This window comes from Pleurodeles waltl, chromosome 2_1, assembly GCF_031143425.1.
Source record: "Pleurodeles waltl isolate 20211129_DDA chromosome 2_1, aPleWal1.hap1.20221129, whole genome shotgun sequence".
NCBI classification, from domain to species: domain Eukaryota; kingdom Metazoa; phylum Chordata; class Amphibia; order Caudata; family Salamandridae; genus Pleurodeles; species Pleurodeles waltl.
This window is the reverse complement of record NC_090438.1, coordinates 705,475,759-705,488,991: the sequence shown is the minus strand read 5'-3', so window position 1 is coordinate 705,488,991 and position 13,233 is coordinate 705,475,759. Positions and strand designations below refer to the sequence as shown.

General features: G+C 49.8%; 1 protein-coding gene across 2 annotated transcripts in view; it reads left to right on the top strand.

Moving 5' to 3' along the window:
* Positions 1-13,233, top strand: part of TMEM14C (transmembrane protein 14C) — a 54,824-nt gene that overhangs the window by 19,798 nt on the left and 21,793 nt on the right. For both annotated transcript variants that reach the window (XM_069217009.1, XM_069217001.1), the window contains exon 3: positions 5,670-5,771. In XM_069217009.1, the coding sequence (XP_069073110.1) occupies positions 5,670-5,771 (102 nt within the window). The remainder of the gene's footprint in view (positions 1-5,669; positions 5,772-13,233) is intronic.

The window sequence follows — 13,233 nt, the reverse complement described above, 5'->3', positions numbered from 1 at the left end:
CCCAGATTAGTTCTCTTAGCAGCATGTTCAGGTCGCGGAACCATGATGGGGGGATCAGCAACGGTAGGTTTGCGAAGTAATAGAGGAGTCGGGGAAGCCTAATCATTTTGGACAGTGCCACTCTGGCCATTACTGTAAGTTTCAAAGAACGCCAGAATCCTACAGAGGAACTCAGTGATCGCAGTGCCCTGCCCAGATTACCCTCCCTGAGATCTCCCAGCTCGTGGAATATTTGGATGCCCAGATACCTGAAGGTTCGGGGGGCCAAGTTCACGTCTGTCGGGCATGAGGCTGGACGCACGCCACCAGGAGACAGGGGGAACACATACGTTTTGCCGCGGTTTAGGCGAAGTCCGGAGACCTCGCCAAAGTTCTCCAAGACCCTGAGGGCCCAGGGGAGGTTGCTGTTGCCGTCCCCGAGGTATATTAGTATGTCGTCAGCATACAGGGAGACAATATGTTCAGTTGGTCCGCACATTACCCCCGTCCTGCTCCCTCCTCCTGCAGTCGGTTCGCGAGGGGCTCAATAGCCAGGGCAAACAGAAGCGGGGAGAGGGGGCATCCCTGTCTGGTTCCACGAAATACCGGGTATGCTCTGGATATAATTCTACCCGTCTTCACTCTTGCTAGTGGGGACGAATATAGTAGGTCAACCCACCTCACCCAGTTCTCACCCAGGCCCATTCTCATCATCACCGACCTCAGGTAGTCCCACCTAATTGAATCGAAAGCCTTTTCGAAGTCCACCGCTAACAGGAGCCCGGTCGGTGGAATCGATTCTTGGGGCATATACATGATAGAGAAAAGACGCCTAAGGTTTAGGGAGGTGCTGCGACCCGGAATGAAACCGTTTTGATCAGCGTGGGCATATGGGGGAGCAGGCGGTAGGCCAAGATCCTGCTAAGGATCTTAAAGTCGCTGTTCAGCATTGATAGTGGGCGGAAGTCTGTCACCGAGGCCTCACTGTTGGTGGACTTAGGGAGCGGCACTACTAGTGCTTCGCGCATCGTGCCTGGTAACTCTCCACGCCGCACCGCCTCCGCATACATTTCCGCCAGGCTTGGGGCTAACAAGGATCTATATTTTTTGTAAAAGTCCATGGGGAGACCGTCTGTTCCGGGGGTCCTCCCAGGGGCTAGATGCGCTATGGCATCGTTGATCTCTTCTATAGTCACCGCCCCCCCCCCCCCCCCCCCCCCAAGCTGTCTCTGTCCCCTGGTCTCAGTTCCCGGAGCGGGGTCTGTCGCAGATAATTGTCAAAGGTCATTGGCTCCAGGTTGCTAGGTCTGCCATACAGGTGCATGTAATAATCTCTGAATGCGTCATTGATGGGGACTGGGCTAAGTCTACGGTTTCCCTCTTTGTCTGTTACACTAGTGATGGGTTCGCTGCTCCCGCCCGGGCGCACCAGCCATGCCAGAAGCCTGCCCGACCTCCCCTCCTCCGATTGCAGGGATGCTAGGTATTTCTGCATGCTATGACATCTAAGCTTTTCCTCGGCTTGGGAGTGTTCTCTGCGGGCACGTTGTATTCTTCCTCCTCGTGTGCTGCAAGGCCCAGACTTAGCTCGCACTCGTGAATGACCTTCTCTAATGCAGTGAGCTCCTTTTCTAGTGTTTTCCTCACCCCTGCTGACTGCCCCAGGCAAAAAACCCTCGTCCCCACCTTGAGTGTCTCCCACTCCACTGCCCTGGAGGAGGTAGATCCTTTATTGATCTCTATGTGTTCTGACAGGTAGTCTCGTAGTGCCTCTCTATACGCTTGATCCTCGAGCGCCGCGGGGGCATGCCGCCATGACGGTATGGGGGGGGTCTATCCTGCGATGTCCTCAGTGTTAATAATAGTGGGTTGTGGTCTGAGATTGTTCGGGCGAGGTATTCAGAACGTATCATCCCACGGGCCAGGCCCGGGGTGCAGACCACCCTGTCAATTCTGGTGTGGACGTGGTGGAGGCCAGAGTAGTACGAGTAGTCCCTTTCGGTTGGGTGATGCACCCGCCATATGTCCACTAACCCCCATGAGTCAAGCCATTTGACCAAGCTTTGTGCTGTCTTAATTGATGTAGCTCCCTGTAGGGGCAGGGTGGATCTTTCCATGTTTATGTCTAGTACTGCGTTATAGTCCCCTCCTATTAGTACCTCCCCTGCATGCTGGCGGGTAAGGTGTTGCGATAGGCTCGTCATGAATGAAACCTGATCTTGGTTAGGGGCGTAGATGCAACTCAAAACTAATGGGGTTCATGCAGTTTACCTTCCAGTATCACAAACCTGCCCTCCTTGTCTATGTTTACGGTTCCAATTGTCAGGGGGACTCCTGCTCTGATCCATATCATTGCGCCCCTTGCGTAGGCTGAGTACTCCGTAGCGAACACTCGCCCTCTTCATCTTCGTCTGAGTTTCTCTCCCTCTCCTGGGGCCAGATGGGTCTCTTGTAGCATTGCTATCTGCACCCCCCTTCTCTTTAGGAATGACAATATTCTGTGTCTTTTGGCCGGGGTACCCATCCCACTGACATTCCAGGTTATGATATTGTAATCTGCCATCTTGATCTTGGGATCTGACAATTGGAGGACCAGTGCGCCCGGCATTTCAAACTACCCACTGCTGCGCTCACTCCTACATTGTGATGAAATTCAATTACCCATGCGCCCACGGAACTATGGGTAGCCCAAAAAAACGGTGCAACTTTTCCAAACACATAATTACAGTACTCGCCAGCCAAGCCAGACAGGCGAGAGGTATAGTCAGGGGGGAAGCGGCCAGGTCCGGAGGGGCCAATCATTCGTTCAGTTCGTTATGACTTCAGGCCCAGTCGCGCAGCCTGGTCAACCAAGTTTGTCGGCTGTTTGCGGAGTCACCTTAGGTGCCCGAAACGGGCTCCCCAAGCCCCCGGCGGAGGACACTATCGTGTCATCGGAGTCCACCTCCGAGCCCTCACGGGAGGGCACCTTGCAACCGACCCGGGCCGCCGCCTCCAGGGCCGCTCTTCTGCCTGTTTCCCTCTGCGTTTTCATCGGGCCAGATGCGGGCGATCCCCGGGCCTCTCCCTCCTAGTTGCTCGGCGGGTCCCGCTCGCTCCAGTGTCCGTCCGCGCTGGTCGTAGCGTTTGGGCTCCGCGCCCCTCGAGCCAGTCCCATGCCTCCTCCGGGGATTGGAAGAAAGTGGTCTTTCCATCTACGATCACTCTCAACCTTGCAGGGTATAGAAGCGTGTATTGGATCCCTTCGGTTCGTAATGCTTTTTTGACCGCTAAGAATGAGGCTCGCCTGTTCTGGACCTCCAGTGTAAAGTCTGGGAATAGTGTTACTTCTCCGTTTGCTACCTTGAACAGGCCCGTTTCTCTGGCTTTCTGTAGGAGAATATCCCTGTCCTTGTAATGCAGTAGTTTAGCAATTACGGCACGGGGGGTCTGCCAGGAGCCAGCGGTCTTGATGGCACACGGTGAGCGCGTTCTAACGTGTAGTAGGGAATCAGGCATCCCGGCGCAACCTCCGTGCTCAACCATTTCTCCAGGAATTCTACCATGTTCTCCCCTTCAGACCCCTCAGGAAGGCCCACCAATCGTACGTTGTTCCTTCTATTCCTCCCCTCTGCATCTTCGGCGCGTTGTTCAAGTCTTGCTACTCTGTCAGCCAGTGAGGTTACTTCCACCGCCATGTCTTTCTGCCTTGGGGTGATGTCCGCCAACGTAGTCTCCGTTTCTTTGACTCTGTCGGCCAGCTTATGATGTTCGGCACTCAGGAGACCCACCTCAATCGCGACTTGGTTGATGTCTCGTTGCAGTGTTGACTTTGTGTCCTCTATGGCCCCCAGTATTTTGTCTAGGGTGTCTTGAACTTTGGAGTGTGGCTGGCTCAATAATTCCGCTGCGCCGTCCCCAGGAGGTGTTGGGGGGGGTCCATGGCTCTGCTCTTATGTCGGCCCTTGGGGGGCATCGGTCCAACCAGGAGGTTTGTCCCGGGGAGGGGGCTGGAAGCCGATCTGGGCACTGTCGTGGGAGTCGCCGCCGAGGTTGGCCCCTCGTTTTAGTCTCAGCAGCCTTGGTGCTGTTCTTGGTCGTCGCTGGGAGGGCCCTGGGCGCTCCGCCGGTCGTACTCAGCTTCAGGGGGCGGGGGGCACTGGCGTAGCCAGTCGCAAGTATTTGCCGCCCCTGGCAGTGTCAACCCCCCCGCCTGCCCCCGTCGGTAGGGCCCGCAGTGTCAGTTGGCATCAGGCGCGCAATGCCGGCGGGGCGAAGTCGATCCCCCACTCAGTGTACCCACCTTTTTGCCAGTGGCACCAGTGTATTCTTGGGTGTACTCGCTCGCCTGCGCAACACGTGCGCACAGTGGCCGGTGGTGTACCAGGATATCACGCTGGCCCCCAAGTGGCGGTACGAAGCTATCTGCGCCTCCTCCAAGGGGGGAGATAGGGGGTGTCACTCACCCTTCCGGCTATCCTCCTGCTGATTGCTGCCAGGGAGGGCCGCCCGCAGTTAACCGCCGCCGCTCAGGGTGTCCGTGTGGGGCATGTGTCTGTGCTCTCAGGGCGGCCCCATTGGGAGCAGGGCCGCACCTGTTTTTCCAGGCTTGGGCGAGGCGCCCCTTCAGGGGGGGCACCAGCGGGTCCAACGGTGCCCCCACAGCGTCGCTGGGTCCTGCCTCCAAAGTCCGGGGCTTGGACGAATCCGCCATCTCTCGCCGGCAGCTCCCCCCGCGGCCCGCTACTCACGCGAGGCCGCGGCTTGAGGGGGAGGAGGGGCCGCAGGCCTTAACACAATCCGGGCGGCCCGCACGGGCCGCAACGTTCACCGGGCCCGACGCGGGGGTCCCGCCGCTCCGCCCACTGTTCGGCAGCACAGCCAGATGGTTTAATGCTCGGGCGGTCCGTGCCGGCGCGCTGGGCCGGGGTACTCGAGCTGGCCCCTCCGGAGCCGGACTCTCATGCGACCGCCATGATCGGAGTCCTGGCCACGCCCCCAACAAGTGCTTCACACAGTTCACCTTACAAAATCCTGGAACTCTGCTGTCAGGAGGAAAATTATTTGCACTGCAAGGAGACAAACTGACTTTTGACCTCTGTCTCCAACACAGAGCAAACGTGACAAGAATAAGATTTAAAGGCATCTTAATTGCTAATTCAGTTTCTGACTGAACAGTACCCCTGTTCTTTTTCCACTCCCCTGAAGCCAGAGTGTCGAATCTAAAAATAGCTCAGCCTCAAAATAAAACTGGCCATAGCCCCATAATGCTTTGCTGGGCATTCCTTTCACAAAACATTTTTGCCCATAACTCACTGCATGACATGCTCTTTCTTTCTAGATCATTGCTGAGTCCCCACACAAGGTTGGAGAGGACCCCAAAATAATAATATAAAAAAAAAAATAAATAATGACAATATTTTCATTTTTTGCGCTGCAGTTAGAGGAAGAAGGTAAATGGAAGTGCTTTAGTTGTATGCAGGGCCATTGGAATTATGTGGCAGAGAGGACCAAATTATGCAGCAGGGTTGACCAATTTATTTGGCACAAAGTCCAGTTCTGCATTTGCAATGCCAATAGCTCTAACTCAAGTAAATGCGAGACCTATTGGATTGCAAATGCTTGTTTCCTTTTGTTGTTTTGAATATCTACAGTCATGCAGATATCAGAATTCATTGTATGTTTCAGCCTTGTGCTTTCACTTCTTCCAGGTAGCGTGCCCTCGTTGGCTGCCGGACTTCTCTTTGGGGGTCTAGCTGGGCTCGGTGCTTATCAGTTGTCGCAGGATCCCAAGAATGTGTGGCTTTCTCTGAGTAAGTATGCTCTACTGAAGCGAGATAATCTAGTACTGCTTCTGTGACTGTCTGATACTTCCTGAAGGGAGAGGAGAGTTGCTGTCTTGAGCGGCGTGCACCGATGCCACCAACTTCTCCTCTGCAGTTGTGACTTTGACTATTGCTTTCTTAGAAAACATCTTGAGGCATTGGCTTTGCCTGGTGTGGTGCAACTACTGAACAGGAAGTATCTTCTTTCAGCAATTTCGCCTGGATCATGAAAGAAAGTCTGTCAAAGTGGATGGGGGACTTTGTCCATGACCCTTGCCTCTGCCTGCCAAAATCTGTACTTTTTAATTTTTTTAATTTTCATGTTTTAAAGGGGTGGGAAAAGTAATTTCACAGAAAAAATCCCCATCAAATCCACACCCTGCAAACTTTGTTTTGCTCAGTTGCATCCCTAACTCGTCTGCTGCTTTCCTCACCACCCTGTGCAGGTTTTTTCTGTTGTTTTTAAAATGTATTTATTTTCCCTCTCTGTTGCTCCAGAATGTAGACTTGAATGTTAAAATATTCCTGTGGATACCCAATTGTAAAAGAGGATGCTTTAACCGAAGCATATTTCTTCTCAGCTAAGTTTTGAAAATACTTTAAGAGATCTTTGCCAGTAAAGTGATGGTAATTTATTACCCCAGGCATCGCTTAATTGTAGATGATGTAAGGTTTTTCTTAAATAAGCCAGCTAGTAGTTAGTCATACGCTGATAATTTACTAATTTCTTACCAAATTAATGATTTTAGTGCAAAGTCTGGAGCTGCTCTGATTTTTAACAAATATTACCACATTTTGCCATGAGCGCACAATCTTGCTTTTGCCAAGCAAATTCCAATGGAATTTGAAAGCCATTTGAAAGGCTGAATATTAATCGTTAATGCTGGTTTTGTGTTACCTTTGCTCTTTTCATCATTTTACTGGCAAACGATGCTACTCCATAGCTCAGTGTGGTCATAAATTTAGAAGTAATTGCACAAAGCATGGAGGTTGAGAATGGTCCTGAGAGATGTTGACAGAACTGTAAAGAAAGCAGAGTTCATGGCAGAAGGTTTAGGTTTCAAAAAGGACAAGTGGGACTAGTTTCCCCGCTTTCCTTCTAGGTTCACCCCCCCCCCCCCATAACTGTCTTTATTGGATTTTGTTCATTTAACATCATATAACATCAGTTATACATTGCATACATGTTATTACTAGAGTACATCACATACTCCATTATAGTTACTGCCATTTTTTCTCCTGTGGTTCGTAGCCCACCCTTTCACGTAAATGCACTCTTCTCATGTCTCTCTGTAGCTCTTTATATAAATTATTTTGCAGTCTGCATTAATGATTCCTTTGCATACTCCGAACACAGCATCTTCGTTCCTTAAATCAACAATTAACAAACTTCCCTCGTTTTGGTCTTGGGTGCAGCCGGTGTGTCAGACCATTTAGCGTGTCCATCTGTAACCACTGTTACAGCACGCCTGGGGACTCACCTCCTACAGCATCAGAGTGGGCCACCTGTGCAGATGGCAGTGCGGCCTATTCTCTGTCGTCAGCAAGTTCTCGTTCTTCTGTCCCACCTACTCCAGAAAACCAGTCCTCACATCCATCCACTGAAACCAGACTCCCGCATACTTATATGCGAGTACTCATGCTAACTTCTTCTTTTCTAGTTGATCTGTGTGCTTAAGTTTCTCTCTGAAAATCTTTATCGTTTTGTTGTTTATTGCAATATTGTAAATAGAGCACTATTTATAGTACACTATTATAAGCTTCTAAAGGCCAATGACCATGTTATCGCAAGATGGGATCAACAACATGCTTTGAGGATTGGACTGTGGGCATCACACAGTTTTACTGGGGATATTTTAGCTTTAATAATACAGTTACCAACGTGCGCTTTAGCAAGATTGAGAAGCAGGGGTTCCAACTCGCTGCCCTGCTTCAAATCTCTGGTTGTGTAATTTATTTTTAGAAGAGGCGACTAAGGCACCTATTGTGACTATGCAATGATAACGCCAATAAGAGGTGGATTAAATTCTTCAGTTGGACAATTTGTATAATAGCCAACCACAATGTATAAAATCAGAAGCTGTTTTAAAGTTTATAAATGTGGCATATAGTGAAGAACCATTTCTGTTAACTAGTTCATGGATACATAAAGATAAATCCATGAGATTATCTTCCATACCAAAGTTGTGATCTGAACCAGTTTGATACACATTTTTCCTTCAAACTCAGCCTTTAGCTCTTGAAGCAAGACTTGTTTAGCAGTTCGCATCCACCACTAACAAAGCAATTACTCTGTCATTTGTGAGTCAGATTGCATCCCATTTTTGTGGAGGCAAAGAATATGAACCCCTTCCAACCCTCCAGATTTTTTTTTTTTTTAGGCGAAGACAGTATGTAAAGAGGCAGCTTAACACTGTGGCCCATAAATCTGCATTGTGCTTAAATATTAAAGCCTTGACCCTATCAGTTCCCGAAACCCTGTCCGATCTTCGTCTAGTGTTTAAATCAGTGGTAGATGGCTTTCATTCCTTCAGTTGTCAGTGCTATTAACATTAACAGTGGAGATCCTTTCGGAGATATAGAGAGATTTGATATACTGTTTCCATTCATCTGGACCTATGCTATAGAACACCCCCATTCCTTTGTTACATTATTCATATATGGGAATAATTTACGAACATCCTTCCCTTTACAGGCATAAAAGGGTTTACCTTCTGTTTCTGTGATTGCTTTATTTTCTTAGCTGTCTAACATTGTTAACTACACACTTATTTTTGTGGTCTCTATAAACATTTTTGACCACCGTGTTCAAGATTTGTTTATGCTGTTGAAGTTCATTAGAAAACTAGGTGTTGTGCTTCACCCTCCTAAATCACCCACTTCTGTCACTTTGTTTTTCAGTGCACTTTTGAAGTAACTCATCTCTCAAACCTAGAATTACCGTTGACCATTATATATTATTTGATATTTTATGATATTTTCCTAATGATGTACACACAACATTGTGTAGTCTGATCATTCGATCCTTTATAACGTTTTGATACATTTTTTAAGGGCTAATTCAGCTGCCTCCCACGTGCAGATGGAAGCTGGACGATTATGATTACTAACTGCTTCTTCTGCTAATCCAAAATCGAGTACCCATTGGAAATACAGTCCACTGTGACTTAATGTGTGGGTAAATTAATGTGGAAAACCCTTTTTAAGTGCCCATTTTAGTACTCATGCACATGCTATGTAGAGTGTCTAAAAAGAAGTTCCCACTATGTCCTAACTCTGTTTCAGTCTAGATATGGGAGGGATGGAGAGATGTTCCATTTCACATGACCTTAAAAAAAGCATTTAGATGATCCCCTGGAATAAATTCATATTTTAGCCACCTGTCCTCTTGCAATAGACGTAATACTTCTGTTAGCCCTTTTAAAAGGTGCTTTTCTAATGTCATCCAGGATATACATAAACACTGTAAAGTTCTATTGTTCGCTTCTCCCTACAGGTTCCCCCCCCCTGCTGCTACAAAAGGGGCATGCATGTTGTAAAGAAATGGCTCCCTGTTGCAGTTACCCCCCACTTTTTGCCTGATACTGATGCTGACTTGACTGAGAAGTGTGCTGGGACCCTGCTAACCAGGCCCCAGCACCAGTGTTCTTTCACCTAAAATGTACCATTGTCTCCACAATTGGCACAACCCTGGCACCCAGGTAAGTCCCTTCTAACTGGTACCCCTGGTACCAAGGGCCCTGATGCCAGGGAAGGTCTCTAAGGGCTGCAGCATGTCTTATCCCTAAGGACCCCTCACTCAGCACAGACACACTGCTTGCCAGCTTGTGTGTGCTGGTGGGGAGAAAATGACTAAGTCGACATGGCACTCCCCTCAGGGTGCCATGCCAACCTCACACTGCCTATGGCATAGGTAAGTCACCCCTCTAGCAGGCCTTACAGCCCTAAGGCAGGGTGCATTATACCACAGGTGAGGGCATAGGTGCATGAGCACTATGCCCCTACAGTGTCTAAGCAAAACCTTAGACATTGTAAGTGCAGGGTAGCCATAAGAGTATATGGTCTGGGAGTCTGTCAAAAACGAACTCCACAGCTCCATAATGGCTACACTGAATACTGGGAAGTTTGGTACCAAACTTCTCAGAATAATAAACCCACACTGAAGCCAGTGTTGGATTTATTAAAAAAATGCACACAGAGGGCATCTTAGAGATGCCCCCTGTATTTTACCCAATTGTTCAGTGCAGGACTGACTGGTCTCTGCCAGCCTGCTGCTGAGAGACGAGTTTCTGACCCCATGTGGTGAGGTCCTTTGTGCTCTCTGAGGACAAACAAAAGCCTGCTCTGGGTGGAGGTGCTTCACACCTCCCCCCCTGCAGGAACTGTAACACCTAGCAGTGATCTTCAAAGGCTCAGGCTTCGTGTTACAATGCAAAGCAAAACAAACGCTGTGTGATAGCGTAACTGGATGGACGGAATGCAGAACCAATCAAACATTCACACCCAGTCACAGATCTGGGTTTAATCCATCCATTATTTTGCTCACCATGCCACCCCAGTTTGAACCCAGCCATATGCAAATCAGTCTTGACCCTGTTCCTCATGGGAACAGTCCAGCCCGAACTGCCAGGCCAGGTCGTGTTACAATGCCCCAGGGCACTCCAGCTAGTGGAGATGCCCGCCCCCTGGACACAGCCCCCACTTTTGGTGGCAAGTCCAGGAGAGATACTGAGAAAAACAAGGAGGAGTCACTGGCCAGTCAGGACAGCCCCTAAGGTGTCCTGAGCTGAGGTGACTCTGACTTTTAGAAATCCTCCATCTTGCAAATGGAGGATTCCCCCAATAGGATTAGGGATGTGCCCCCCTCCCCTCAGGGAGGAGGCTCAAAGAGGGTGCAGCCACCCTCAAGGACAGTAGCCATTGGCTACTGCCCTCCCAGACCTAAACACACCCCTAAATTCAGTATTTAGGGGCTCCCCAGAACCTAGGAACTCAGATTCCTGCAACCTAAGAAGAAGAGGACTGCTGAGCTGAAAAACCCTGCAGAGAAGACGGAGACACCAACTGCTTTGGCCCCAGCTCTACCGGCCTGTCTCCCCACTTCGAAAAGACACTGCTCCAGTGACGCTTTCCCCAGGACCAGCGACCTCTGAATCCTCAGAGGACTGCCCTGCTCTAGAAGGACCAAGAAACTCCAGAGGACAGCGGCTCTGTTCACCCAAGACTGCAACTTTGTTTCCAAAGAAGCAACTTCAAGACAACTGCGTTTCACGCCGGAAGCGTGAGACTTGCAACTCTGCACCCGACGTCCCCGGCTCGACTTGTGGAGAAACAACACTTCAGGGAGGACTCCCCGGCGACTACGAGACTGTGAGTAGCCAAAGTTGCCCCCACAGCGACGCCTGCAGAGGGAATCCAGAGGCTCCCCCCTGACCGTGACTGCCTGACTCCCAGATCCCGACGCCTGGCAAAGACCCTGCACCCGCAGCCCCCAGGACCTGAAAGATCGGAACTCAAGTGCAGGAGTGACCCCCAGGAGGCCCTCTCCCTTGCCCAGGTGGTGGCTACCCCGAGGAGCCCCCCCTTGCCTGCCTGCATCGCTGAAGAGACCGCTTGGTCTCCCATTGATTTCCATTGGAAACCCAACGTGTGTTTGCACACTGCACCCGGCCGCCCCTGTGCTGCTGAGGGTGTACTTTCTGTGCTAACTTGCGTCCCCCCCGGTGCCCTACAAAACCCCCCTGGTCTGCGCTCCGAAGATGCGGGTACTTACCTGCTGGCAGACTGGAACCGGGGCACCCCCTTCTCCATTGAAGCCTATGCGTTTTGGACACCACTTTGAACTCTGCACCTGACCGGCCCTGAGCTGCTGGTGTGGTAACTTTGGGGTTGCTCTGAACCCCCAACGGTGGGCTACCTTGGACCCAGACTTGAACCCCGTAGGTGGTTTACTTACCTACAAAAACTAACAAATACTTACCTCCCCCAGGAGCTGTAGAAATGCACTGTCTAGTTTTAAAATAGCTATATGTGATTTATTTGAAAAGTATATATGCTATTGTGATTATTCAAAGTTCCTAAAGTACTTACCTGCAATACCTTTCATTTGAAGTATTGCATGTAAAATTTGAACCTGTGGTTCTTAAAATAAACTAAGAAAATATATTTTTCTATACAAAAACCTATTGGCCTGGAATTGTCTTTGAGTGTGTGTTCCTCATTTATTGCCTGTGTATGTACAACAAATGCTTAACACTACTCCTTTGATAAGCCTACTGCTCGACCACACTACCACAAAATAGAGCATTAGTATTACCTCTTTTTGCCACTATCTTGCCTCTAAGGGGAACCCTTGGATTCTGTGCATACTATTCCTTACTTTGAAATAGTGCATACAGAGCCAACTTCCTACACATGTCTACTTTTGTTGCCTTGATGTTTTAAATGAGAAGCAAAATAAATTGTGATCCTGCCTCAAGCAAGCTCATCCTTAGATGCCTTTAATGCTAAGCATCGAAACTTACAGTAGCTCTCTGCTGGGGATTACTACATTGCCCACATCTCTTGCAGACACATTACATCAAAAGTAGTTACGTTTAAAGAGCTCATCTTGTACATCTTTTGACACACAGACAACTGCTGGGGACCCACCCGCGGGAGCAGCATCTATCCCTGCCAACACAGTGGACCAGTTGCAACCCGACATGGAACCCCTGGCTGCGAAGTAGGATACTATCATCATTGCCATTACAGCATCTCAGCTGGATCTTGGGGGCAGGGTTGATCCTGTAGCACTGGGGCTTCTGCATGAGGACCAGAAGAAGTGTGTAGTTGCTGAATGGTGCAGAGACAGAGTTTCTGGTTTACATATCCTTACTCTTCACCCAATGGCCCCATTTGCCTTGGATTCTTGGGGGAGATTTCAACTGTGTACTGGGCCCAGCACTGGATAGGTCCTACCTCTCTTTCTGCTAACCTCTGCCATAGGCGCTACACCATACCTGTCACAGTGGCTCAAACACTGGTCCTTATTAGACAACTGGCGATCCTTGAACTCTGCTGCCAGGAAATATTCCTTCTATTCTCTGCTGCACAATCTCCATGTCGCGCTTTCTTGGTCACCACGCTACGCAGTTCAAAGTCACCGAAGCGGAGTACCTGGGGGAGACCTTGGAAGATCATAACCTGCTACCGTTACAAGTTGCGTTGAGGGGGGGACCCCCATCCCACCAGTACCCACCTGGCACTTGCAGCCCACAGCACTTGAGGACCCTCTAATCGTAACTCGGTCCGCGCAACACTACCCAATTATGTAGGGGATATCAGCAACACGGCCTCTGCGCATTTGATGGAGTGAGACGCATTAACAGTTGGGGTGCGAACGCACTCATACATACAGTCGTGGGGGTGAGGGGCAGACTCAGCCAGGAGCATGCCCAGGTATCTTGAG